Raw genomic sequence first — 25126 nt, 5'->3', positions numbered from 1 at the left:
AATATTTACACCATGGTTGTGATATCAGTTTAAAACTTGCATAAAATTTCACATGATTCTATTTTTCTCACGATACCATGTGTAGTACAAAAGAGAAAATAGGCAAAAATACAATTTCATAAAAATTGCGCTAGAAATTCTATTTTGTCTACGTATTCCAGTAGCAAATTTCATTTGTACTTAATGTTATATATAATTACGTGGAATTCCTGTTGTCAGTACATATGTGACGTGACGTGACATGCGTACCACAAGCATCACAGTTGTTTAATTACCAAAAAATTTATATAACATTTTAAATCTTTAGTGATCAACACCTTGTGGATTGAAATAACTAATGTCATTTTCTCAATGTGTGGAAATAGATGAAAGAAAATATCATATATTAAAATACGAAGATATTTTTATCTTTCAACTTTTAAGTTGTAGTGTGACATTAGTTGTTTTCTTAGGTATTGATCTATGCAGATTCTTTTCGCAGTACCGATTGGCACAGCCTACAATGTGTGCGCGCGCGCGACTGTGTGTGTGTGTGTGTGTATGTGTGTGTGTTGTATGTCTGTACATGTATGTGTGGAAGACGAGAGACATTTCGTACAACTTGTATATGTATCTTTTTCGTGTTCATGAAGTATATATTATATCTAAATATCACGCGCCCTTTTTTACACTTTGTTCGCCTATCAAGCGATTAAAAGAAAATGTGTTTTAACATTATATATATAATATATATTTACTGTATACAATATAGTTGTACGAATATCTTATATCCCGATTAAATTGAGATAGAGAAAAAGATTATAAATATAAGACAGCCTAAAAAGAATGACCATGTCCTCCCGATCAAATTGCAGCCGCATTGCAGAAATAAAACTTAACAGAGGTAGGATGAACTTAGAAAAATAAGTAATAACATTTTTTCGCGGTAGAAAGGACAATGACACTGATACCACTGACACTTATTCACGAGCACTAGATTCAAGTTATGAATTCTCATTTTCAACACCAGGAGAAGAATGGACTCTTGTTCTGGAAGCGCTGGGTAAATGTGTCAGAGAATGAAAACAACCTAGGAGTGCCATTTCCTTTGGCCCTAGAGCAAAACAGGACATATTTTATAACATTGCCATATTAGGCCAGTCGTCAGAGATGAAAATGGCGGTGAAAAAGGAAGAAATTATTTACAGATATTTTATTGTTTTAATCGACAGTTTGAGGTACAAAAAGAATAAACTTTTAAATATAAATTTAAAAGTACTACAACATTAAGAGGGAACATTTGGTAGTAATTAAGCAATAAAGTTTTTTTTTTTGGTTTTTCAATTAAAATTCGAAAACGAAAAGAGATTTCGAAAAATGACAAAAGAGCTTTTTTGTTAATTATACTTTTTTGTTAATTAATACTTCCAGGGATTCGAGCTCCAAAGTGGACACTTTTTTGACAAAATTCGTCCATTTCGCATATTGTCGTTTGATATATTTTTTTTTTTCGTATATATAATGAATTAATAATTAACAAATCTAATATTAATAAAATAAAAATAAATTTTTATATCAATGCATTGTAATATTAAGAATGATCGCTTTACCTACTTTGGAGCTCTGGAAATATTAATCATATTGAGTTCAATTTAAGCTCATTTTTTTCAGTAAGATATTTACTTTAAATTACCTTATGTCACTTTTTACTCTCTGATGCACTCAAAGCGACATAGAAGGCAATAACTGAAAAAGTATCTATTTTTGTCAGCTTTTCAAGAAATTTCACTCATCTTCAAACCATTGTATTCCGGTTATCCGGTTCTATTCATAGTACAAAGCTTGTTGCTTAAAAACTCATTTTGTAGGAAATTTCAACAACAAAAAAGGTCTGTTGTCATTTTTCGATATCTCTTTTCGTTTTCGAGTTTTAATCAAAACTCTTCCCAAAAAAAAACTTTATTGCTTAATTACTTTCGAGTGTCCCCCTTAATATTGTAACACTTTTAAATTTAGTATTTTTATAGCTCAAACTGTCGATTAAAACAAGTACCTGTAAATAATTTCTTCCTTTTTAAAACCTCTAGTGACTAATCTATATATCTAAAAATATAGAAGCAATAAGTAAGAAAATATATACTTTTCCACAATTACAGCCGGCATTTGTACCAATTGCACAGGACTTTTGGCGTCTTTCAGAGCTTGTTGTAGATTCAAAATTTGGCCGCGCATCACACTCATTTGCCTATCGAAGTGATGTCGGTCGAAGCCCTTATCTTGCTGCAGAAACAAATAAGCAATTATATTTGTGCGAGATTATTATTGCATAAACAACAAATGGAATGAAATTCGCGCTTGTTCTTGTCTCGAATAATATATACAGCATACTTTAAATAGCTGATACAAATCGTCGCAAAGATCTTGTACGAAATTCTGATCCGAGAGTTGCGGCAGGACTAGCTCTCTTGTGACATCACTGAACGGCTGTTTCGCCTGAGTTAACCATGCCCAGTGATAAGGATATGCTCTCCATGAATCAGGATGTTTAAAGGGAAAAGCAAGGCCGTTATCGATCGCTGCAATCTTCACTTCACCCTGTTCAGTTCCATTCTTGCTAACGCTAATATCGTATTTAATCAACCAATTGTCATTCCCTACGAGCGAAATATCAATCATGAAGAAATTCACATAACTAATGCTAATATAGACAAAAGTGATTTTAACGTTTACCTCTGTCTGTATTTCTGATGATATAATCTAGAATGACCAAACGCTCAAATTGAAGCTGGAATTCTCGACTCAAGTGTGCCGGCATGGACTCGCTTTCCCATCGCCTCAGCCAATAATCGGCGTCCTTGTAACCGTCTACAAAAACTTGAAAGGAACCAACTTTCGGCGGTAGACCAATACGATTAAAATGCGACCCCACTGTAGGGAACTGGTCCATAATGGCTTGCTTCATACGCGCTTTCTGACGATCCAGGCGAGGATAATTGAAAACCTCGCTAACGAGTTTCACCACTCTAGTATTTGGAACAATACCGAGGCTCAGCTTTCGATCGACCAGGCTGGCACCTGCTTCGCTTAAGTACCCCTGATTTGGAATTAAGCAACTCCTGCCAAAACAGCACGGACAGCAGAGCTTGTGCATCCATTTTGTCCATTTTGGATTCAATCTGCCGTAAGGTTCCTCATCTTTCGGTTTGAACACACCTATAATTTTCTGACAAAACAATATATTTCATGAATCATTTATGTATCATGTACGGAATTACATATCGCTATACTTTACTGAATCAGAAGCAACAATATCACCTAACTTTCTTATTTTGAGCAGATTAGAAGTTGGAGCTTACCCCTGCTGGATTTTTGACAAAATAACTCCCACTGGAACCTTGATATATCCTTTCTGGATAAACTCCATTATCTATTGCACATTCAGCCTGCCACACCAGTTCTGAGAACTGTGGATCATCTACAAATATATATATATATATATATATATATATATATATGTCAAATGTAATTTTATATATGATAATTATGACAATTCTTAGAAGGTCACTAGATATTATGAATCATCAACAAATATATACAGCTATGAAAAGCAAGAGGATATCACTATGCGTTGCAGCTGGACGAACCTGGAAATCTATTAAACATAACGTCGAGTTCCAAGCGACCAAGGAGAGGCTGGCTCTCCCGGTCGATCCCGGAGGAATCTATGGCTAGGGTTTGGTCGTTGCTCAAACTAGGAATGAATTCAATGTCGGGAAGCAAATCAGCCGGTGACGGCGGCTGATCGTTGTGCAACGACAGATGCTGATGGTGGCTGCTACTGCTGCTGTTGATGGACGCGATGGACAGATCCACCAGCGCATCGGTCTCCACCAGAGCGGTAGCAGCGGCGGCGGCAGTGGCAACTGCAGCGGTGGTAGCCGGGCTGCTGTTGTTCTGACTATGGTACTCTCGATAAGGCACGTGTAGTTGCCGTTGTTCGGAGTCGCTCATTACAGACTGCTCACTCTCGTGACGACGATCCCGCTCTGCGAGGATCTCTCAAAGCGGACCTCACTCCGGTTAATTCCTCCCGAGTTGACTCGGAGTCGGGTTTCTCTCTCCGAGCCGATGGACGATTATTACTCTTACGACATTACGCGTACTGCTTTCTACCTGTCAGCGACACACGCCCGTTCTCAGTTTCTCCCGGTTGCTACGGTTATACGTATACGTACCAACGTGCGAGAAATACGTTAGCATCGTCGTCGATGCGTCATCCGGATCACACGTATTCTCACACACGTAACGTAGTGTAGGTAGGCCAATACGCGCAATTTGTTGTCGACTGTCGACGGCGAGGATGATGACAGAGCGATAGGGGAAGAAGGGAGACTTATTGCGATCTAACCCGATTAACCAAAATACAGCCCGTCATCCTAGCGGCGGATGCTATCAGCTGATAGGATTACCGCCATGTTTGTGTGACGCGTATGCATTTTCTCTTTTCTCTCTCTCTCCTTTCTCTCATATGATCCGCTGGGATCTACCAGGATATATTACAGTTATCGCCTTTTGTATTCACATTCGCTGCGACATGTGATCGATTCGGATTTAAATAACTGCGGTAGATGCGATATAGTCGCACTTTGGATTCGGAATTTTGGGAAAGTTATAACTGTTTATGCGATTCGTCTGTTATGCTGATAACTAATCGTCCTTGTGTTCATTTTCGCTTTTTTTTCTATATATGTAAATAATAATGGAATAACATATCGTGTTTAAATGCTTGCACAAAATTATTTTTAATGACTTCGAAATTTGTTTTAAATTCTTTTCGAGAGATGTACTCGATAAAACTGAGTAAGAGAGTGGGGGAGAATAACACGTGTTTGACACGTGCGAAAAATTAAATGTATATAAGAAAAAGTATATTGAAAGATATAAAAATAAAATTATTACATAATAGTAAGTTAATCGATAAATAAGCAGTGCATGTCACTGACCGGTGATCATAATGCACATGAGTTTAAAAAATATTTATTTATAAAGTTTTCTTTTTGTGTGTAAAGAACGGAGATAAAATAGATTGCTTTTTACATTTTTTGAAAATTAGTTTATTAGCGATAAATTATTTTAATTCATTTCATTTATCTTATTTAATATTAAAATAAATATAATTCGAAAAGTGCAGGGAAATTCAGAGGACATTTACAAGATCGTTTATGTAATTAAAAATTGTTAGATATAAACTACGAGATATACATATCTTAAATACATAATATTGGCCTATTTCTAATATTGCCTTTTGCGTCGTTATTATAAAACATGCAATTAGCCAAATATCGATATAGAAGTATGAAATAAATATATATATATGAAACAGTGTAATATATCACATATGTCTTACTTAAACTAACTCTATACTTAAATATAAACCAATGCTGTTAACAGTAAGTTTGAGCAATTAATAATACCAAAATTTAAAAAAATTTACATTATTATCAATTTTTCTTTTTCCAGTGTCAGGATTATTCAATTAAATATCCAGTATCATGAATTCTTATTAAACGTATCAGCGCGTATCATCAATTCTTAGTGTTCGAGGATATATGTATGTAATAGCAGCATCATGACAGACTTGAAAAAAGATTTCTCATTTTGCTTGTTGGATGCTCCGTTTGTAAGGGACGTTTTCTTGGTGTTAGGTTCAATCCCTCGTAGTTTATATTCGGGCTATATGATACGTTTTCTGAAAGCATACAGAATCGTCATTGTTTTCGCCAAACTGTAAGGATTTTAGGCATATCAAAAGTCGCGGCAAACCTCTAGAATGCTTCAAGTTTAATTTAGAATGATGTAGCAATCGAGAGTACAAGGGTGAAAGCGGTTTTCCTTTGAACAAGATTTGCTCACACTTAACCGAGTGTACGCGAGGAGACAGCCATCCGCTCATATTGTTCCAAGACTTGCTCAAGTCCAACAAAGTTGCAGGTAACTCACACAATGGACGATATTCTCGTCTGTGCCTTTTAAATAAATGTTTGTATTTGCCTGAAATTTAATTCTTGTGATGTTCACTCTAATTTCAAAATGATGTAATTTTAACGAACAATACCTTCCATTGGAGATGAACACAACCTCTCATAGAAAAAAGTATCGTCCATATATTGATTAAAATTGAAACTAATTTTCGGAAATTGCAGTGAAATATAGGATTTTACTATTGATATATTGTTCGCGTCGAAATCAATATTATTTATTTTTCGAGACCTACGTTGCTCATTTTTGCATATATTGTCTATTCTCGTGTTCAGTATGCTGAATAACCTTTGCAAAGATTTCATTCTTTGGCAAGCATTCTGAACGAACAGCAGACATTGCGATAGATCAGAGAGATTGTCGATGTTTTCATGATGTAATATTTTTACAAATACCAAATGTAGCAGCGATAGCAAAGAGGAGAACACAATGAAGTCATTCGCATACAAATTGCGAATTAAATGCTTAAATTAAAAAAAAAATTATTAACCACAAGAACTGTATGTATGACATTTTTATTCAATTACCTTCTCACATTGTGTATATAATAAATAATTATCGTAACAAATTTCAGGAAATTTGTTTGCTTCGATTGTCCCAGAATTCGAGTTTATTCTCAAGATAAGTTTGCATAAATGATTGCAAGATTTCTCTAATTCGTTCAATTCTTTATTTTTTTTATGCATATATTGGACTTTTTTGAAAATATTTCTTTTCCATACTGCACCGCAAGAAGAAATGTCATGAATTATTAATGACTGCATTCAGCAGAGAAAGCAGCTTTATACTTTATTGTTGTAATCTATTATTGTAAGATTTTTTAATATGATTTGTTTATATATTTAGATTCAGTGAGAAACTAAGAGCAAAATCAATCATATTAAGAAATTTTAAAGCTACAAAGCTGCTGTTTCTGTAGAGAATGCAGCTAATGAATAAATCACCAGGAAAATAATATTTATCATATACTAACAGTACATATACATACAGTATATGACATTAGAATCTTCGACATCTATCAATCGCTTTTGGATTAATGAATTAGCTGGCAGATCGAGCACTAGCCTTTTTATATTTTCTTTTCTGTCAAAAATCTCAGATTTATATGCATTCAATGTCTCGATCTCATCGCTAAAATATATAATATAATTATTATGTAAGTTAATGTATCACCATTAATTACAAATGAACAAATAATAGTGATTTACTTCAGAAAATTATTTGCAGCCTTCAGTGTTTTCTCCATCTTCTTATGAGTGTCTGTCATAATGCTACATTTTTGTGCAATTGTGTTATTGAAGTATGTTATTATTAAACTCTGTATTGGACTTGTACATGGTGCGTTTAACAATTCTCCTTGAACTGAACAAATTCGGATAAATAACGATTGATACAAAAATAAAATTCTTTCTTATATTAATCACATATTACATATTTACATACATTCCCTTTTCATATAAGTCCTAAGAGCGAGTTGCGATAGTTTCCACATAATAATTTGAAATTTAATTCCTCCTGACTGAAGTAAATGGCTTATTAGTATCGATGGGAAGTCGAGATCAGAATTATCTCGTGATACGAGGCACAGGAAATTTTTCATTTCCACACGGTATGTTGCTTCGTCTTTTTTGCATGAAATCGGCCATTTAACCATTTGTTTAAACAACTTTGTATCATATATAGACGATAGATAATGTGATACATGCAGGAAACCCACTGTATTAGGTTTGTTAAACATATCCTTAAAAAAATACTTGTATTTTATATGTATATATAAATATATAATTTATAATTTAGTATTGAAATTAATATAATAAAGACTTATATTTTTAATAAATGCTTTTATACCTTTTTAAAGTGTTGTCGAAACTCGACTGACGGCGATATAACTTGTATAAGTAAAGATACATTTTTGTAGAATGATGAACTAATGGCTGTAATGATTTGAATTTCTTTTAATTTACTCATTACGTACATATGACTTCAATTAACCTGTTTCATCCGTGGTATTTATTTATGTTACAAAGAATGTTATCTAAACACAATTACATCTACAGTTAAATCTACACAAATACATAGTTGTTTCAAATATTTTGTTATAATGTTTATATACGTGCAAAGATATGGTCGTCGCGCCACTCGCGCCGTACTTTGTAGTTGAACTATTTGCACTCTTCTGCACTCTTCATCTTTCTCAGTAGATCTGTTCACGTTGTTTGCACTTTTTGCACTCAGAATGTCAGAATCTTCGCTTTCTCTCTCTTCAATGTACGAAAATATAATATTTATTTATTTCTCGCTTTAAAAATGCAATTTTTGGAGATTTCAAGTAACACGAACAGACCTAAAGTCTTATCAGTTTTGGAATACAACAGCGACGTTTTGAGGTACAGTGGCGATCTCTTGTGTGACGTAGATGAAATGAAATTTGACAACCGCATGGACCACGATGAAAACGTCAAAATAAAAACGTAAGAGTTCTAAACAATAATAAGAGGATATGATTGATGAGAAAACCAAAGGAAATATAAACGATCAGAGATAATTATGCATCAGAAGAATTAGAACAACAAATTAAAGGTACCTCTTTAAAAAAAAAATCAGAATCGAGCAACATTTTTCGGTTTATCAAACAGCGGAGAGATGTTTATAGTCACGAAAGAGATTGACAGTGAGAACATCAGTAAATTGTGCCGCACATGCTTGCGGGAAGACGGCGACAAAATGGTATGCTTGTTTGTGGGACCAGCTGGTTCCTCACTCGCCGCTAAATTACGATCTCTCTCTTGTTTGGAAGTAAGCAGCACATTTGTCTTATATCGAATTTAATGGATCTTCTTCAAAGATTAGGCTTGTATTTTGTTTGAATATTTTTAGGTCTGGCAAGGAGACGGCTTGCCTGAAAAGATGTGCGACCGTTGTGTCACCAGAGCGGAATCTGCTCTTTTGTATCGAGAGCAATGTCGCGCTGCCGACAGGGCTTTGAGGCAAGCAGCGTTGAAGGTAAACAAATTTTTGTTTTCATGTGTGTATATATATATATATATATATATATATATATATATATATCCAGTCTATATTCAATCAGTCAAGTTTGCAGAATTTTTTTGTAAACTTGACTGATAAATTTTGTTAGTAAGAAAGTTAAAAATTTGAATCAGTTATATAAGATGATCTGGGAGTCGATTGTAAACTTGAGATGTTGATCAATGAAATTATAAATATTTTACTGAATTTGCTCACTTTTGTAATTTTCATTCTTGATTCAAGATACTCAACTAATCTTCTTCCTATTGATGATAAAATATCAAAAAAATGTAATAGTACTTATTTATGTGATTTGACAGCAAATTGATGGTAAAAACCAAGCAGACGAGAGCACGTTTAACAGATTAACAACTGAAATCGAGCAGAGTTTGTATTCGATAGATTCTGCTCAATTTCTGTAACAAATGTATTGTTAAATTATATTGACAGAATGTAAATTCACTTGATGCAGACATAGATGCAGATATTGTACTGAGCAGATGCTGCTGTATTTTTTTTCGAATTTGTTGCCAATCTGTTAGCATTCTGTGGAATGCTAACTGATTGTTTGCTTACTGGCCAGATATATTAAAAATATGTTAAAAAATAGGTATCCCGATTGACGTCATACACTACTGTTTCTGGTTGCAAGCTCTATCAAAATCAACAGAATCAAGGATTCATGCCCGTACAAAATTCTCACAAGACACTAAAATGTGTGGAATGTGGCGCAGTATTTATGAATTATCAGGAGCTATGTGCCCATAACCGACTCCATTTGCCATTTATTCAGGACAACATACCTATGCAACATATGCACATAGTGGAGTCTCAGAATCCATATCTTAATTTTACTCATGTCAGTTCAAATTTTGCAAACGATAACATTCCAAGTACGCAATTATCTCCATTAGTTAGACCGAATCTGATGCATACTATGTCATTGAATGAAGAAAGTTCAAGTCGAGCTGCTTGTGCCTTACATTGTTCCTTGTGTAATCACACTTTTACCAATAGAAGACAGTTAATAAGTCATAATATAACTCACAGTACGGAGAGTGTTGATATGTCATGCGACAATGAAAACATAGAAATTTGTGAGAATTCTAATCATATCCCACAAAATTTAAGTTACGAAAGATCAATTCATTCGGTGGATAATCCTATTCAAAACTTATCATATCAGCGATCCACCGTGGACGATACCGATGGAATACAGAATATAAACTTTCCGGAAAATATAGATCTTGATGGAGTCCAGGAAAGCAGTTCGGAACGTATGCAAAACGTAACGATACATTCTGAAAACGATGTGTCGATTGCCGAAAACTTGAGGTTTATAAAATCGCCCGGAAAAGACAGGCAACTCGCGATTGAATATCACGGATGCCAAAGTGATGATAATTATAAAGAACCTCTCGATATAAAAACCACGGAAGATGTTAATGCTAAGAAACATCAATGTGAAATATGCTCGAGACAATTTTCACAAAAATCTAAATTATTTGCTCATCAGTTATCTCACTCTGGTCAACAACCATTTAAATGTTTAAGTTGCGACAAAGGATACGCATCGAAAAGCAAACTCAGTGCACACATGAGATTACACACCAAAATCAACGTACATCAGTGTAAAGTGTGCGATAAAATATTTTCATATCCGTCATACTTGGAGGAACATATAAAGGTCCATAATAAAAGTAATAATACATCGCAGAGCAAGGATTATGAATGTACGACTTGTAACAAACGTTTTCGGCTTTTAAAAAATTTGAAAGCTCACGAAAGATTCCATACAGGAAAAGGTTTGGTGCAATGCGAAATTTGTGATAAAAAATTTAGTCATAATTATAATCTGAAAATGCACTTACGAACACACAAAACATCAAGAGTACATAAATGTGAGTATTGCGATAAACGTTTCGTACAGAAAGGTAATTTGGTCGAGCATTTGCGAATTCACACTAAAGTGAAGCCTTTCGCATGTAAATTGTGCGGCAAGAGATTTGCACAATCGAGTCACCTTAAAAGTCACGAAGCCTCACACGGTACATTGAGGCAACATCAATGCCGATTATGTGGTAAGAGATTCAAGCTGGCCAATCATTTGAAACGGCATTTAAATTTACACACCGGTACAAAGACTTATAAGTGCAATCAGTGCAACCAAATGTTTTCGCAATCTTTTAGTCTAACGAGACACTTAAAGAAACATAATGAATCGCATATATAATTTATATTATAATAAATTGTAATTTATGTACATGTAGACATGTAAATAACTATTGTGAATACATATTTTATAATTATAAGAACTGTTTTGCGTGTGATTATAATTAGCTGTTACTACTTTTATTCTCTTACAATCTTCATGCTTTCTCAAAAAAACTAAAAGAGAATTCTAAAAAAAACCTACTGAGATCTTAAACACTTTTTTTTGGAATAACTGGAGTGATACGATAACAGGTAATCCATTTTATCGTAAAAATTATATTTATTATACAATCTTGATGTGAAATTTTAAATTCTTCATTTGTAATTTTTGAGAACCGTAGTAAGAATGTTTATTCCTTCTCGTAATTGTTCTTCCGTGATTGTTAATGGGGGTGATATTCTGATGATTTGACCATGTGCGGGTCTCGATAACAACCCAGCGTCTCTCAGCTTTAGACAGATGTCCCAACCCTCGGCGAATTCTGTAAGTAAAAGTCACGCCGTATATATCAGAATAAAAATCAATATTTCTTAAATATATCAATATTTCTTAATAACGAAATAGTTAAGAAATGTTTTTAGAAATGTTTAAAGAAATGTTAAATGTTTATCGATATACAATCCTTTTATCTCTTTATTATCAGTCGCGCACAATTATATTATGAGTAAATGGGTGAGATAAAGTTTACGAAATATAATTTTAATTTTACGTGTTTGCATCAACAAATATTTTATCTTCATTCATATCATGTAGTACGAATTTTTACTTTGCCAATTTATCAGCGATATGAATAATTCTTTCCTGACTTTTGATACCTTTGTTTATCACTAGACCGGCCAGAAGACCGCGTCCACGAAATTCTGTCACGATGTCTTTCGGCAGTTTATCCAATTCTTTCTTCAGAATGTTTCCGAGTCTCTTCGCGTTCTCCGCAAGATTCTCCTCCTCCAGAATTTTAACTGCCTCCAAAGCGACTCTGTTTCCAAGCGGACTTCCACCAAAGGTGCTTCCGTGGGAACCCGTTTCCAGACAGAGCATTATCTGGAAAGAAACGATTAGTCTGGATTAAAATCCTTATAGCACCAAATAAGTGATTAATCGATTTATTTCGAGCTACGCAACGATAGGTATCCCGTTATCGTCTACGAAACTTCAACAATTTAACGTAAGAAATTTTTACAAATGATAACAATTGTTAAAATATTTTATATTTTATAACGTCGCGTATATTAAATGAAATATAATTGATATTGAATTATTTTAATAATTGCAATGAAATTTTTTCGAATACCTGATTATCTGCCAGGACGCCGGAAACCGGATACATTCCGCCGGAGAGCGCTTTCCCTAAAATAAGAATATCCGGTCTATAGCCTTCATGATCAATTGCTAAACGTGTACCAGTTCTACAAAGACCACTTTGCACTTCATCGGCAATCCAGAGAACATTATATTTTGTACACAGTTCTCTTACACGTTTCAGATAACCATCCTAAACAGAAAGTAAAAAAAATATACATCGTTGATGTAAAAGATAATGATATCACTAATTTCCTGTTGATATCTTCAATATCAACAGGAAGGAAGAATGTTTGCGCAATCTAAATTCTAAAGTAAAAAAAAGCGCTTACATGTTTAATGCTCGCACAATATTTACGATGCTATGTATTTTCGTATTAACTTACAGTCGGTACAATGATGCCAGCTTCTCCTTGAATGGGTTCCATCATGAACGCGCAGATATTGGGATTCTCTTGAAACTTTTGTTCCAGAGCAACCGGATCATTATAGGGCACCTTCTCAAAAAGAGGTACATAAGGACCAAAATCCGTGTAGCAATTTGGATCTGTTGAAGCCGATAAGGCCGCCAATGAACGTCCCCAAAAGTTTCCGTTGGCGAATACAATAATAGCCTTGCCACTCGGCACTTTTTTGATTCTGTATCCCCAACGTCTGGCTAATTTTATGGCCGTGTCACCTCCTTCAACACCTACAATAAGAAAATAATTATTCCTCTTCTATCTTGTACAATAAAGAAAGTTTGTATTTATCTTAAAATCTTTTTCCAATAATTATTAAGGTATCAAAATTAATTGTTTTTGAAAATATTTTCTTTTTCCACACCTGTGTTCATAGGTAAAAATCGATCCCATCCAAGGAGTTTTGTTAGATATTCTCCCAATTCACCCTGAGGTTCCGAATAGAAGGCTCTTGACGTATGCGACAGCTTCCCAGCCTGCTCTCTCATTACTTTCACCAGACGCGGATGACAATGACCTTGGTTGACAGTTGAAAATCCTGCTAGGAAATCAAGGTAGCGTTTTCCATCGATATCCCACAGGTAGACTCCTTCTCCACGAGAAAGAACAACCGGTAGTGGTTTGAAGTGTATACCGCCGTACTTGTTGTCGCGGTCGATCACTTGCTGGGAACTCAGGAATCTTCTCTTGTCCAATTCCCTTACGATGTTAAAAAATCTCTGTCGCACAGATTGCATAGCCATATTTTTCCCTCACCCTGCAATGTAGTTAAAAATGTTGTAATACTGCTGTGATATTGCTGAAATGTTTTGTCGCATAAGCATTTACGAACCTTCTCTTTTTTTTTTAACACGAGCAAGATTACAAGACGTTATAAAATAGGCATCTGATGACGATTCCAACAATCTTGCTTTTATATCAAGAGGAAAGAAGATATGATAAAAGATACGAATATGATTACTTATTTACTAAAATGCTTGATTACAAACATTGCGACAGAGGGATTTATAATAAATACTCTTACAGACGGAATCATATCTGATAAAAAATACAAAGTAAAGGCGCCAACATGCCTAAGTAAACGAATCACGATAAACAATACAATGCACATGCAAGATTGAATTTAATTTTTATATTAACAGAATTTTGAAAAGAAGCAAAAAATAATGACTGTGTTGCATTTGATTTGAATTAAAATTTTTTAATGTAATTTTTAGGTACTTTTTAAAATTTTATTAAAAAAATTTGACAGTGATAGAATAATTTTACTTTAAACAAGCTGAAATCTATTAAAACGTTTAATCTGAATAATTTTGCAATATAATCAATTAATTGAAATAAAACGTAATTATAATACGAAATTAATTAGAATACGAAATAATTCGTAATCTTACGAATTATTATTTAGAAATTACTTATTAGTTACAAAGCACACTTATATGTTTTTCAATACATGTTATCTCTCGCGTTGTTGTATTAGGAATACATTATTTGCGTAGAGAATATTATCGTACAAAGCTATTAATAACCCAAAAAGGAATAACTCATTTACAACGTTAAATACATATTTTTTTGTGAGATAATAATGTGATATAAAGTGGCTTATTCAGGTTTTGTTTACAGAATAGAATCGTAAGCGATAATAATTGCATTGATTTGCAGCGTTCTACTATTTTGCAAAAAATATCCATACTTTATACGTCAATGCACTTATGACCGATTCAACTTCTTACAGTATGTCACTTGATAAAATTGACCTGTTGATCCTAATGGAAAAATTTCGCTGAAATTAGTCCACGTTTTGGAACACTTCAGAGAAATTTCAGCATTTCAGAAAAATTTCAGCGATTTTTTACTGAAAAATTCATTTTCAGAAAAATTTCAGAGAAATTTCAGTTCAATTTCAGCGATTTTTCGGTATGTTAGCTGAAAAATTTACTTTCAGTGAAATTTCAGTAAATTTTTAAATTCGCTGAAATGTTCCAAAATGTGGAATAATTTTAGCGAAATTTTTTCATCAAGGAAATGATGAATTATTTTGATATGGATTAACTGTCTTGATATGTAGATTATATTTGTTGCACGAATTGTCGAGATAAAAGTCACAATAGACATTGACCTTAAAATTATACAGAATATATTAGATGAATTAAGAAAATGATATAAGTATAGAGTATCAACAAATTGTTTTTATTACTTAATTATCATTTGCATTTTTATTAGAAAGATATAATATAATAGCATATTATTATAAATATTAAAGAATTCGTTATGTATACGTGAGAATAGTCTTAGAAATGATATCTGCACACTCGTGTATTTGTTCCTCCGTGATAACTAACGGTGGTGCTAAACGAATGATGTGTCCATGCGTAGGTTTCGCTAAGAGCCCATTTTCCTTCAGCTTCACGCAAATATCCAATGCGTCGATCTTTTCATTGATGACGATGGCGTTCAAGAGGCCCTTTCCTCTCACTAAAGTAACTATCTCCTTCGGCAGCTTGTTAAGCTCGTCTCTGAATAAGTGACCGACTTTCTCTGCATTTTCGGCAAGTTTCTCTTCTTCTAGGACGCGAAGCGCTTCGAGAGCAATCTTGCATCCCAAAGGATTACCACCATAAGTAGACCCATGTTCTCCAGGCTTGATTGTGAGCATAATGGGATCATTCGCTAATACACCGGAAACGGGATAAAATCCTCCGGATAATGCTTTACCAAGCATCAGGATATCCGGCTTCACGTTTTCATGATCTACTGCGATCCGCTTTCCCGTTCTCGCCAAGCCGGTTTGCACTTCATCCGCAATCCACAGGACATTGTTTTTTGTGCAAAGTTCTCGAATTCCTCTCAGATATCCATTCTTTTCGAAATACAATGACAATAACAATTTTAAGGATAAGGTTCGGAGATGGCTTATTTGTTTTTAAATTTTCGCACGTAAAAGCTTACCTTAGGAACCACAACACCAGCTTCACCTTGGATAGGTTCCACCATGAAGGCGCAGACGTTTGGATCGACGAGAGCTTGTTCAAGTGCCGGTAAATCGTCGTAAGGTATGATCTCGAAGCCCGGCATAAACGGTCCGAAACCGTTGTAGCTGTTAGGATCGGTACTCGAGGAAACAGCGCTCATAGTTCTTCCCCAGAAATTGCCTTCCGCAAACACTATTTTGGCCTGATTCTCCGGTATACCCTTGCATGAGTATCCCCATTTGCGTGCCAATTTGCATGCCGTTTCGCCACTTTCCACGCCTGTATTCATCGGCAACCATTTGTCATAGCTGAAGGAATGATTTTTTTTAATGTGAATGAATTCGATAGCATCTATAAAAAGCATTACGAAATTATTTTCTTGTTTAAAGATATATGATTTCAATTAAAGATCAATGATTCATCAATTATGATACGAACAAAATATTAAATAAGTTATTATTTAATATTATCGTTATTTATTATTATATTATATTATTATATTATCATTATTTATTTTTTTACAATAAGATTGGAAAGACTGTTTATGTTAAGTAACATTATTTTAAATACGAAGCGCCACTAACGGTCTGAGTGTTGAGATGTTGAACTATTATATATATTCATATATATAATATATATTCATATATAATAAATGAATTAATTTCAGAAATTATAATTATGTGCCCGATATGGTTGTCGGATTTTCAAGTGCAATCTGAAATATTAATAATCCCCCCAAATTTCCCAAATTAATCTTAAAAAACTGTAATAAACTTATTGCGAAAAATTAACTTATTGCGAATTTATTTTTTTATTTCTGCTTTTAAGATCCAATTTTCTGGTATAACTTCTGATATGTTGAATATTAAATTAACTAGATTTTTTAAATTATTAATAATATACTTAGGCCTCTTATAAGAGAAAATACAGTGCGATACTTGGTATACAATCATCTTATATTATTTTAATTATATTAATTTAATAAACATTACAATTTTTTCGGACATTTTAATCACATTTTAGGCCAAAAGTGATGTAGAAATGTAAATAATAAAGAAGCCCGTCTTATGCTTAAACGGTGATGCCTAGTATTCTATATATCACTTCGCAGCAATGAATTCATTAAATTGCGAAATTGGTTAAATTGATCTGGCCTTCAATTGTCATGAGATTGATGAAACAACTGTTTCTCTGACGTTACGATTTGTTCCAGTTTTATATTTCTAATTTTTTCAAATTTCCGCTTTTCATACATTATGACTGCGGATTTTATTAATTGTATTGGAATAAACTGATCTTACGCTTATGGCAATCGAAGGTCAGATTAATTTAATCAATTTCACAATTTAACAAATTCATGCTGCAAAGTGAGAGAATACTTGACCAGAGATCTCTGTTTAAGCGTAAGACGAGCTTCTTTATTATCTACATCATCGCTGAGATATGTAGAAATATGACTGAAATATGGCTAAAATATCCAAATAAACTATAATTTGGTAAATTAAAATAATTAATATAAAATAACAAAATTGCGCCCCAAGTATCGCGCCGTACTCTCAATGTCTTGTTGTTAATTTTAATTTATCAAGACTCCAAAATAATTTATATTATTTAGATTTTCGAAATAACACACCGTATATATAAACTTATCTTTCACTTTCACTTGTCTCTCTTATACTTTAGATTTTAGATCTCGTTACGTCATTGTTTATCTTATCGATGAGTTTAAGAATTAATACTTTGTACCTGAAAAGTTTCGTAATATATTCTTCGAATTCACCTAAGAGATCCGAATAAAATGCTCTGGATGTCAGAGTTAAAGTCTTCGCCTGGTCAATCAACGCTTTGTAGATTCTTGGATGACAATGGCCTTGATTAACTGCCGAATAAGCGCTTAGAAAATCAAAGTATCGTTTTCCCTCGATGTCCCACATAAAGACACCCTGACCTTTGCACAGAGCCACAGGAAGTGGGTGATAATTGTGAGCACCATATTTAGATTCACGATCAAACACTTGTTGAGATGTAAGTGTTCTGTGGCATTGAATGTGCTAAAAAAGAAGAAACATTTAAGTTAATTCTGACAGTATGTAAATTATTTTTAAATATTCCTTTTCAAGTATTTCAATAATAAGAAAGTAATTATATACAAATAAATTGAATACAGATTGCTTTAAAAACATATAATTTAATATAGCAATCTAATTTATGTATACAAATAATATTATAATATAATGTATATTATGATAAAATTATGATAACATCACAAAGTTAATACTAATTAATTATATTACCTGAGACTGAGGCAATAATAACGTTTTTGATGATCTTTTGATGATATTTTGTAGTACCACTCTCATTAATGGGAATTTCATTGCGTAAATTATTTCCTTATTAAACTCTCACTTACTACACGTATTTTCACTTCCGTCGTTACCACGCAGGGATACAGTTGATGTTCAAATGCCTTTAATTTTCAAATACACTGATTAAAGTAACTGTGTAAAATCTTTATTCTGGAGGAATATCTAAAGAACAGCCCCATATAAGTAGAGTTGCCGAAAATTGTAAATTGCAAAAAAAAAATTTAACAACAGACGAAAGAGAATTTTTCAAAAAATCACAAAAGACACTTTTATTTTAAAAAATTACTAATCATATTTAAAATAGAGATAAAAATAAAAGAATTAAAAGAATGAATAGTTGAAGATGTATATTTCAATAAAAAAATATGTCAATAGATTCCCGTATAAGTATATTTATCTCGACAAGTTCTGAATCTTAAATTGCACGATTTTTTGAAAAAACACTATCAGTATCGCTTCTTTATGTAAACTGACGATGTTAGGTAGGGGAAAGGATACATTGAACAGCAACTTTTTTCCCCTCCCATATCTAGTCCCCTCACTTCCCGGTTTCTACAGATACTACGCGATTTTCATACGTTTCTAAATATGTCATACCTCAATACAGTAAATGAAGGTTAATATTAGAACTTTTTGGACCGTGAGCTAAGTAGTTCACTTTAAATTGAATATATATACAACCTCTTCGCAACAGCTGCTGTTTTACCAGTTATAATGAAGTGAAAGTTTGTGCTACAGCTGTTTTATCTGAATTATTAATTTCGTTATTTATTCGAAATTCGCGTACAAAATTGTATATTAGTAATTGTTGTTAGTAATCATATCTTTTTCTGTTGATTAATATTAAAAAATGCGTCAATACATGTATGGCAGTTATTTGAAGAGAAAATATTTTCTTCACTTATCGGAAAAAAAAAATGTTCAGGTTACAAAATAACGTTATAATTTTTGTTACAGTTCACTTTTTTTACGTGTACATCTTCAAGATTTTTTTAAACGTATTATTACTTGTTTCGAAATATTATCATCAATAAAACACATTCAATAATAATGTTCAAAGTATATTCTATATTTTTTATTCATATCAGATGGATAGGTTTAGAATGGCTGCATCAATTTGCACTAATTGGCTAATTTGACTTAACCATGAAACTTTGCAAAGATGTGACAACGAAGAATTAAAATTAATTTATGTAATTGTGTTATATACATTATGTAAATTACACGTCATTTTACAATTAAACCTTTTAAATTTTAATATATCAATCTATTTATTTATATCTACTTTTTCATAAAAGACTTTAATTAAATCGTTTTTCTTTAAAAAAAATCTCTGATTAATATTTGTATCATTAAAATAATAATAGCAAAAGCTTAGAAAAATAAATTCTACTATAAATAATAAATATAATAAATTCTTACAGAAATTGTGTATGAATTAAATCAGTATATTCTCAGCAGTCACTAATCAAGTCAATCACAAGCGAACTTATCTCGACGATTAGTCAGTTAGACTAGCAAACAATTAAATCTGCCTAGTTCAAATTTTATTTATCTCAATCGGACAACGGAGTCGAAGATTGTCAACACATGCCTCTCGCTACACATACATAATTGTTCACTGTCTCAGTTATTGTGGCACGTATTATATTAGGTGTTGGAATTAATTCGTAGCGTTTTACAAGTGATGGGAAGTACTTTCATTAATGTATTTTTTAATGCTCATGTGAAATAAATAACATTCTTTCATTAAAAAACGCTACAAATTAATTCCAACACCTAATATTATTGATAACAGTGTCATATCTGAGAAATTAAACGGTCCGATAAAAAAACTTGACGAATCTACGTAGGCAGAAAAGATGGATAATTTTTATAATTTACAATTGATTTTGAATCACGCTTATTAACGATTTTTTTTATTTAAAGCGTGATTCAAAATCAATTATTGTTGTTATGAGTTATTATCATTTTTTTTTTTAAGAACATTTCCAAATATTATATTTTTCAAGAGTTAGAACTACAAACGAAAAAGATACATTTTTTAAATTGAAAACTTAATTTATTATAGTTTCAGAACCAATTTTACAGAGATAATATCCAAATATTAATGTTATGAAATATATTTGTGATGATAAAAATCAGCTTCTGTTTTGTATAGCATTTAAATGTGAGGCAAGTTTGAGAAAACTAGGGACAAATTTAATTTTATCGATAATAACATTTATCGCACAATATACAATGTTTTTATGTATAAAACATTAATTGTGCTTTGTGAAATACATGTCAACTTGTTGAGTTGTTCCACTTTGTTGTATTGATTCAATTGCTTTATTGACTATCACTTCTGATGCTTCTTCTGTTATCTAAAACAAAATGTAAAAATCTGAAAGATATGTCCATCACATTATTGCATTATAATTTAATTAGTAGTCTTACATTATTGATAGTATCTAATACATGATCTATGCTTTCGCATCTCAGTAATAGTCGCCTCAAAGTAGTTAACGTAACGACAGCAACGAATATTAAAATTCGATATGCACCAACTGTTATTTTATCCCATATCCTACAACAAATAATTAAGTATTCTTATAATCCTAAAAAGATATGTTCTTATCAGTATCAAAGTTAATTAATAAAATTACAATGCAATTTCAGTATTTATGATAACATAAACGTACATACTTAGCAATAGATCCATTGCATATTATGCCAGCAAAACACGAATAAAACCAAATATCATATGGAAGATTATAAAGTGCATCAATTTTAACAAGATGCTTGTATAATTCTACGTCTTCTTTCTCCAACAATGCATATGTACAGTCTTGCAATTTTCCTACTTCTTTCTGTAACTTCTCAACTTGTACAAAAAGTCCTGACAATATCCAATACATATCCACTAGTTTCTCTTCTTCTGATTCAACATCAATCACATACCACAGTGTCTCGGCCATTTTGCTCATAGCTCTGGAATAGAGATATAAAAGTCTATTATAATATTTTTTGAGCTCATACAAAATAAGTACAAAATGAGTCTATGAATTTATACAGCTGAGGCATTCTTCAAAATCAAGACAGAACATTTTTGAGACAAATTAGACAAAAATAAATTTCAATTAGAATTTATAAAATGAAAATGTTCAATTTAAAAGTTTGAAATACCTAATATTGAATACTGTAATGTGAACCTGTATAGCGGCGATTCCAATTGAGCAGCCATATCAACTTTTGCTCTTCTTTTGCGTAACAACCACATTGCTAAAAATATTAGATGAGGTTTTGTAAAGTCGTCTATAATCTTTGCGACTCTCAGTGCTCTCTGCAAATCCTGAAATTCCGCTTTGCGCTGAGCCATTATAAATCCCTGACTCTCTGAATAAACTGGTATAACGTCGAGTAAGACCTTCCATAAGAAATTTCTATACATAGCAGGTACAGTGAATCTTAAACAAAACTGCTTTAGCTTTGTCTTATCAAGCGGGCGCTCCTTTAATAATATCTCCAGAGATTTCTTTTCTTCGACACTGCGGAAACCAACCTGTCAGTTAAAAACAATGATGTATTTTAATCATATGACAATCTGATAGAGAATTCTTCTACAGTATATAAATTGTTGCTTCGATTTAAAGAGCAAGTGGATTTTGGAGCGTCACCTTTTCATAATACTGCGAACGAAAATTTCGCTCATCCGTCATCCTTCTAGTCTCGTCGAAGTAGAAATAGATAGAAAAGAATTTAATTAAAATTAAACGAGATAATCAGATGGAACAAACTTTCACAGCAACATCTATATTGACGTTCTGCCTGTCATGTAAACGTAACACAACAATACACACATATGTTGTGTAATGCATATAACCTAGAAACTCTGCCGCATATATTACTGTGCTCGTGTAAGCTTTTGTTAGTTTTATCATGAAAAAAGTTTAAATTTACGTCATATTGCGTTCGCTGAGATTGAGAAGATTCACGTTTTCTTCTTACACACAATACACACATATAATTGCTTATTCATTGTCGACCCGCCCGTGTATCACTGCATAAACTGCATTATAGTTCTACATACATATATATATCTGCATCCGCAATTCTATAGACATTGATTTATTTAATAAGCATTACGATTTATTTTGTTACTTATTAATATCCTTTTTATACACATTTTATACAATTTGATCAAAAAGCTTCTTTTTTCTTACAATAGTTTTCTTTTATTAATTTTTTTTGTATTATAACAATTAGCTAAAAAGTAAATGGAATAAGTACAATGTTTTATAATTTGTTAAATTAAATAGAATAAGTAGAGTGGATTAATAAAGATATTTCCTTGTGTGATGAGATATAATGACGCGTATAATTTATGATTATCTTTTTTTAGTTAATATAATTATGTCCCAGGAAAAAAAAGATCTGGATGTAAATGAAGTCTTTGAAGATTTATTGTTCGCGGAAGAAATCGCACAAAAATCAGGCTATGAGAAAGGCTATGAGAGTGGCAGGGAACAGCTGCTAAAAGGATATCACCTCGGATATCATAGAGCCAGCATAATTGCTGCACGATTAGGATATTACAGCGGAGTATTGGAACACTATTTACAAAATAATGATATCGCTAAATGCGAAAAAGCGATGACAATAGCCAAGAAGCTCTTGGAAGATATTCGCAGCACTCTTCCCAATCACCAGGATGACAATCTGAATATTCTGCAGGCTGTGGAAGATATTAAGTTCAAATATGCCAAATTCTGTTCGTTAGCAAAAATTAGTCCGCTATATCCAGAAACAGATAAACTTGAATTTTAATATAACAATGATGACAGAATATAACCAGCACTTTGAGAAAGCGTTGGATTTTATTAATATCTATCAAGAATTGATAGATTGTCATCTAGTTGATTTTATTACCGAGGGATTATGGGACAAGTGCTTACCAGAAAAATTAAGATCAGAACTTGAAAATATTGATATGAACGATGACGTTATCTGGGCAGAAAATAATATAGATTCAGAATTGAGTAATTTCATACAATTAACAAAATCGCTTTCTTTAGAGTCATGTCCAGCTGTTATATGCGTGAATGATTTGCCAAAGCTATTACCGCAATCTTCCACGGAACGTTTGATTGAAAACAAATTTGTTTATCCAAAGTCTGAGCTCATGAATACAAAGAAGTCACATGAAATAGAAATGCTTGGAAAAGTTATTGCCGAGATAGCACTTTCCACTCGCAGTTTAGTAATAGACGCCGGAGCTGGAAAGGCGTATTTGTCGACATATTTATCAGAACATTTTAACATTCCTGTATTAGCAATTGATTCGTCGCAAGTTTGTCACAAGGGTGCAATAAATCGTCAGGAAAAGATTCAGAAAAGGAAACGAACGTTAACGAAGGTAAAAAAAATTTGACTTTATATTATATTATTATTTATCATAACATTATAAAAAATTGTTATTTTCAGATTCGATATATAGTTCAAGAGTTAGACGACACGACTAATTACAACAAAGTGGTGAATACGTATTACCCTGATTGGAGTGTAAACGGAAATCTTATTTTGACAGGATTGCACACTTGTGGAATGCTTGTGCATTCTGTAATTAAAGCTTTCCTACATGCGAAGGACATTAATTTACTTCTTGTTGTTCCATGCTGTTATCATTTAGCGAATGAAACATTAAGCGGACGTTGGAATTTCAGTAAAAATGCCAGAATGTTAGCTCAACAATCTATTGAAAGAAGTAGATATAATAAGCATCTTTCTCCTTCGTTATTTTATAGAGCTGTATTGCAAATTATTCTACATTCAATGGGTCAGTATAAATATAGTGAAACATAAATGTAATTAAGTATATTGATATTTTCGATCATTGGATAAGCTCTTATGTCCTAAATTTAATAACGCGATATTATATCCCTGATATTTCATTTTGGCTTTACCATAATATTATGTTTCAAGACTGAATAGTAATCACTTTAAAGTAAAAAAAGCAAATGTATATATATAATGTACAATTTAGGCACAAGTTTTCCTTCAATGATCGAAAATCTTGATATTCATTTATTCTGTATCAACATATCGATTGATATTTATATAATATTGTTAATAGGATATTACAATGCTAAAGTAGGACGTAGTGGACCACTGAATAATTTCGCGGACTACGCAAAGTACGCACTATCCAAAATCGGAGTGGATAAGAATCAGGTACGTGTTAATTTTTCATTTGTTCTGATATATCATACAGAAATTTTATAAAATATATGATTTTAGATACCACCCGCATATGTATTGCAAGAAATATATCAGAATCACATGCATTTCGAATCAAGGTTGCGTTTGTTTCAAATGTTAAGAATATATATGAGCTCGGTAGTGGAAGCGGCAATCATGTTGGATAGAATAATATTTTTACAAAATAATATCAAGTGTTCCAAGGTTGCTGTAATACGTTTGTTTGATCCAACACTCTCTCCTAGATGTTATGGAATAATTGCAACGAAATAAGTACAATAAATATAAAGATATTAAAGATGTTATGAAGACAGAAAAAAAATATTAATCTGATTATAAAACGGTATGCCAATTTATTATAGAAGGTGCTCGTCACATTTTTAATACAAATATGAAATGTTTAAATAATTACTTATTGTTGTATATAAAATAATGCGATTTTAATAAAAATTTTTTCATTAAATTATTTGTCAATATTTAAATTCACGATTGACTCATTATTTGAATGTGGAACGTCTCAAATATTTT

The 25126-nt window shown here is 32.5% G+C and overlaps 8 protein-coding genes and 1 long non-coding RNA gene across 14 annotated transcripts; 4 read left to right on the top strand and 5 right to left on the bottom strand.

Annotated features, from left to right (window-relative positions):
- Positions 1–114: 114 nt before the first annotated feature.
- Positions 115–4409, bottom strand: Pi4KIIalpha (phosphatidylinositol 4-kinase II alpha). Its single transcript, XM_011059748.2, has 6 exons — positions 3624–4409; positions 3336–3454; positions 2710–3202; positions 2368–2633; positions 2120–2259; positions 115–1093 (listed from the first exon to the last, which is right to left on the bottom strand). Exons 1-6 carry the CDS (start codon positions 3988–3990, stop codon positions 1000–1002), a joined length of 1479 nt encoding a protein of 492 aa, XP_011058050.1. The 5' UTR covers positions 3991–4409; the 3' UTR covers positions 115–999.
- LOC105148194 (uncharacterized) lies at positions 4179–8269 on the bottom strand. 2 transcript variants are annotated; one of them, XM_087413514.1, is made up of 9 exons: positions 8132–8269; positions 7867–8053; positions 7462–7759; positions 7227–7380; positions 7007–7149; positions 6546–6739; positions 6095–6482; positions 5803–6030; positions 4179–5728 (listed from the first exon to the last, which is right to left on the bottom strand). In XM_087413514.1, exons 2-9 carry the CDS (start codon positions 7993–7995, stop codon positions 5607–5609), a joined length of 1656 nt encoding a protein of 551 aa, XP_087269640.1. In that variant the 5' UTR covers positions 7996–8053; positions 8132–8269; the 3' UTR covers positions 4179–5606. The 2 variants fall into 2 exon arrangements, with proteins under 2 accessions (XP_087269640.1, XP_087269650.1); XM_087413524.1 differs by lacking the exon at positions 8132–8269 and having other exon boundaries at positions 6254–6482; positions 7867–7995.
- A 192-nt stretch (positions 8270–8461) lies between these two features.
- LOC105148193 (uncharacterized) lies at positions 8462–11360 on the top strand. Of its 2 annotated transcripts, XM_011059762.2 has the most exons (4): positions 8462–8598; positions 8672–8814; positions 8896–9021; positions 9656–11360. In XM_011059762.2, the coding sequence occupies exons 2-4, from the start codon at positions 8743–8745 to the stop codon at positions 11276–11278; spliced, it is 1821 nt and encodes a 606-aa protein (XP_011058064.1). In that variant the 5' UTR covers positions 8462–8598; positions 8672–8742; the 3' UTR covers positions 11279–11360. The 2 variants fall into 2 exon arrangements, with proteins under 2 accessions (XP_011058064.1, XP_011058063.1); XM_011059761.2 differs by having other exon boundaries at positions 8519–8814.
- A 159-nt stretch (positions 11361–11519) lies between these two features.
- On the bottom strand, positions 11520–13977 carry LOC105148192 (Ornithine aminotransferase precursor). The gene is made up of 6 exons (XM_011059759.2): positions 13853–13977; positions 13385–13777; positions 12946–13250; positions 12552–12752; positions 12076–12301; positions 11520–11741 (listed from the first exon to the last, which is right to left on the bottom strand). The coding sequence occupies exons 2-6, from the start codon at positions 13761–13763 to the stop codon at positions 11575–11577; spliced, it is 1278 nt and encodes a 425-aa protein (XP_011058061.1). The 5' UTR covers positions 13764–13777; positions 13853–13977; the 3' UTR covers positions 11520–11574.
- On the top strand, positions 11603–13353 carry LOC147911121 (uncharacterized). The gene is made up of 2 exons (XR_015547499.1): positions 11603–11743; positions 12092–13353. It is a non-coding gene; the product is annotated as an uncharacterized LOC147911121 (long non-coding RNA).
- Positions 13978–15189: 1212 nt separating the features above from the next.
- Positions 15190–20030, bottom strand: LOC147911120 (ornithine aminotransferase, mitochondrial-like). 2 transcript variants are annotated; one of them, XM_011059758.2, is made up of 5 exons: positions 19781–20030; positions 18287–18459; positions 17739–18043; positions 15970–16300; positions 15190–15880 (listed from the first exon to the last, which is right to left on the bottom strand). In XM_011059758.2, the coding sequence occupies exons 2-5, from the start codon at positions 18365–18367 to the stop codon at positions 15290–15292; spliced, it is 1308 nt and encodes a 435-aa protein (XP_011058060.1). In that variant the 5' UTR covers positions 18368–18459; positions 19781–20030; the 3' UTR covers positions 15190–15289. The 2 variants fall into 2 exon arrangements, with proteins under 2 accessions (XP_011058060.1, XP_011058059.1); XM_011059757.2 differs by lacking the exon at positions 19781–20030 and adding an exon at positions 18833–18854.
- Positions 18903–23402, top strand: LOC105148190 (uncharacterized). Of its 3 annotated transcripts, none has more exons than XM_011059754.2 (2): positions 18903–18974; positions 22763–23402. In XM_011059754.2, the coding sequence occupies exons 1-2, from the start codon at positions 18969–18971 to the stop codon at positions 23165–23167; spliced, it is 411 nt and encodes a 136-aa protein (XP_011058056.1). In that variant the 5' UTR covers positions 18903–18968; the 3' UTR covers positions 23168–23402. The 3 variants fall into 3 exon arrangements, with proteins under 3 accessions (XP_011058056.1, XP_011058054.1, XP_087269709.1); XM_011059752.2 differs by lacking the exon at positions 18903–18974 and adding an exon at positions 22119–22257 and having other exon boundaries at positions 22743–23402; XM_087413583.1 differs by lacking the exon at positions 18903–18974 and adding an exon at positions 22496–22613 and having other exon boundaries at positions 22743–23402.
- Positions 20399–22157, bottom strand: TBC1d7 (TBC1 domain family member 7). The gene is made up of 5 exons (XM_011059755.2): positions 22018–22157; positions 21553–21902; positions 21047–21331; positions 20798–20927; positions 20399–20724 (listed from the first exon to the last, which is right to left on the bottom strand). Exons 1-5 carry the CDS (start codon positions 22057–22059, stop codon positions 20620–20622), a joined length of 912 nt encoding a protein of 303 aa, XP_011058057.1. The 5' UTR covers positions 22060–22157; the 3' UTR covers positions 20399–20619.
- On the top strand, positions 23175–25061 carry LOC105148188 (putative methyltransferase-like protein 25). The gene is made up of 4 exons (XM_011059751.2): positions 23175–23756; positions 23825–24176; positions 24474–24571; positions 24638–25061. Exons 1-4 carry the CDS (start codon positions 23175–23177, stop codon positions 24869–24871), a joined length of 1266 nt encoding a protein of 421 aa, XP_011058053.2. The 3' UTR covers positions 24872–25061.
- Positions 25062–25126: the final 65 nt, after the last annotated feature.

Source organism: Acromyrmex echinatior, chromosome 1 (assembly GCF_024713525.1).
Source record: "Acromyrmex echinatior isolate Ae372 chromosome 1, ASM2471352v2, whole genome shotgun sequence".
Lineage (NCBI taxonomy): Eukaryota > Metazoa > Arthropoda > Insecta > Hymenoptera > Formicidae > Acromyrmex > Acromyrmex echinatior.
This window is presented reverse-complemented; position numbering and strand designations above follow the sequence as displayed.

Coding starts and splice junctions, on each gene's coding strand:
- LOC105148192 (XM_011059759.2), bottom strand. CDS start 13,763: ATGGCTATGCAATCTGTGCGACAGAGATTTTTTAACATCGTAAGGGAA. Junction 13,251..13,384: donor ATTTTTACCTATGAACACAG/GTGTGGAAAAAG, acceptor TTCTTATTGTAG/GTGTTGAAGGAGGTGACACG. Junction 12,753..12,945: donor CTGGCATCATTGTACCGACT/GTAAGTTAATAC, acceptor CTTTCTGTTTAG/GATGGTTATCTGAAACGTGT.
- Pi4KIIalpha (XM_011059748.2), bottom strand. CDS start 3,990: ATGAGCGACTCCGAACAACGGCAACTACACGTGCCTTATCGAGAGTAC. Junction 2,260..2,367: donor ATTTGTATCAGCTATTTAAA/GTATGCTGTATA, acceptor TTGTTTCTGCAG/CAAGATAAGGGCTTCGACCG. Junction 1,094..2,119: donor CCGGCTGTAATTGTGGAAAA/GTATATATTTTC, acceptor GTTTTGCTCTAG/GGCCAAAGGAAATGGCACTC.
- LOC105148190 (XM_011059752.2), top strand. CDS start 22,203: ATGTTGTGTAATGCATATAACCTAGAAACTCTGCCGCATATATTACTG. Junction 22,258..22,742: donor GCATATATTACTGTGCTCGT/GTAAGCTTTTGT, acceptor ATCTTTTTTTAG/TTAATATAATTATGTCCCAG.
- LOC105148193 (XM_011059761.2), top strand. CDS start 8,662: ATGTTTATAGTCACGAAAGAGATTGACAGTGAGAACATCAGTAAATTG. Junction 8,815..8,895: donor GATCTCTCTCTTGTTTGGAA/GTAAGCAGCACA, acceptor GAATATTTTTAG/GTCTGGCAAGGAGACGGCTT. Junction 9,022..9,655: donor TGAGGCAAGCAGCGTTGAAG/GTAAACAAATTT, acceptor GTTAAAAAATAG/GTATCCCGATTGACGTCATA.
- LOC147911120 (XM_011059758.2), bottom strand. CDS start 18,367: ATGAAATTCCCATTAATGAGAGTGGTACTACAAAATATCATCAAAAGA. Junction 18,044..18,286: donor TATTATTGCCTCAGTCTCAG/GTAATATAATTA, acceptor CTTCTTTTTTAG/CACATTCAATGCCACAGAAC. Junction 15,881..15,969: donor CTGGTGTTGTGGTTCCTAAG/GTAAGCTTTTAC, acceptor TATTTCGAAAAG/AATGGATATCTGAGAGGAAT.
- LOC105148194 (XM_087413514.1), bottom strand. CDS start 7,995: ATGTACGTAATGAGTAAATTAAAAGAAATTCAAATCATTACAGCCATT. Junction 6,483..6,545: donor TATATACACAATGTGAGAAG/GTAATTGAATAA, acceptor TTTTAATTTAAG/CATTTAATTCGCAATTTGTA. Junction 6,031..6,094: donor GTGTTCATCTCCAATGGAAG/GTATTGTTCGTT, acceptor ATTAAATTTCAG/GCAAATACAAACATTTATTT.
- TBC1d7 (XM_011059755.2), bottom strand. CDS start 22,059: ATGACGGATGAGCGAAATTTTCGTTCGCAGTATTATGAAAAG. Junction 21,332..21,552: donor TTGGAATCGCCGCTATACAG/GTTCACATTACA, acceptor TCTCTATTCCAG/AGCTATGAGCAAAATGGCCG. Junction 20,725..20,797: donor TATTAGATACTATCAATAAT/GTAAGACTACTA, acceptor ATTTTGTTTTAG/ATAACAGAAGAAGCATCAGA.
- LOC105148188 (XM_011059751.2), top strand. CDS start 23,175: ATGATGACAGAATATAACCAGCACTTTGAGAAAGCGTTGGATTTTATT. Junction 23,757..23,824: donor GGAAACGAACGTTAACGAAG/GTAAAAAAAATT, acceptor TGTTATTTTCAG/ATTCGATATATAGTTCAAGA. Junction 24,572..24,637: donor TCGGAGTGGATAAGAATCAG/GTACGTGTTAAT, acceptor ATATGATTTTAG/ATACCACCCGCATATGTATT.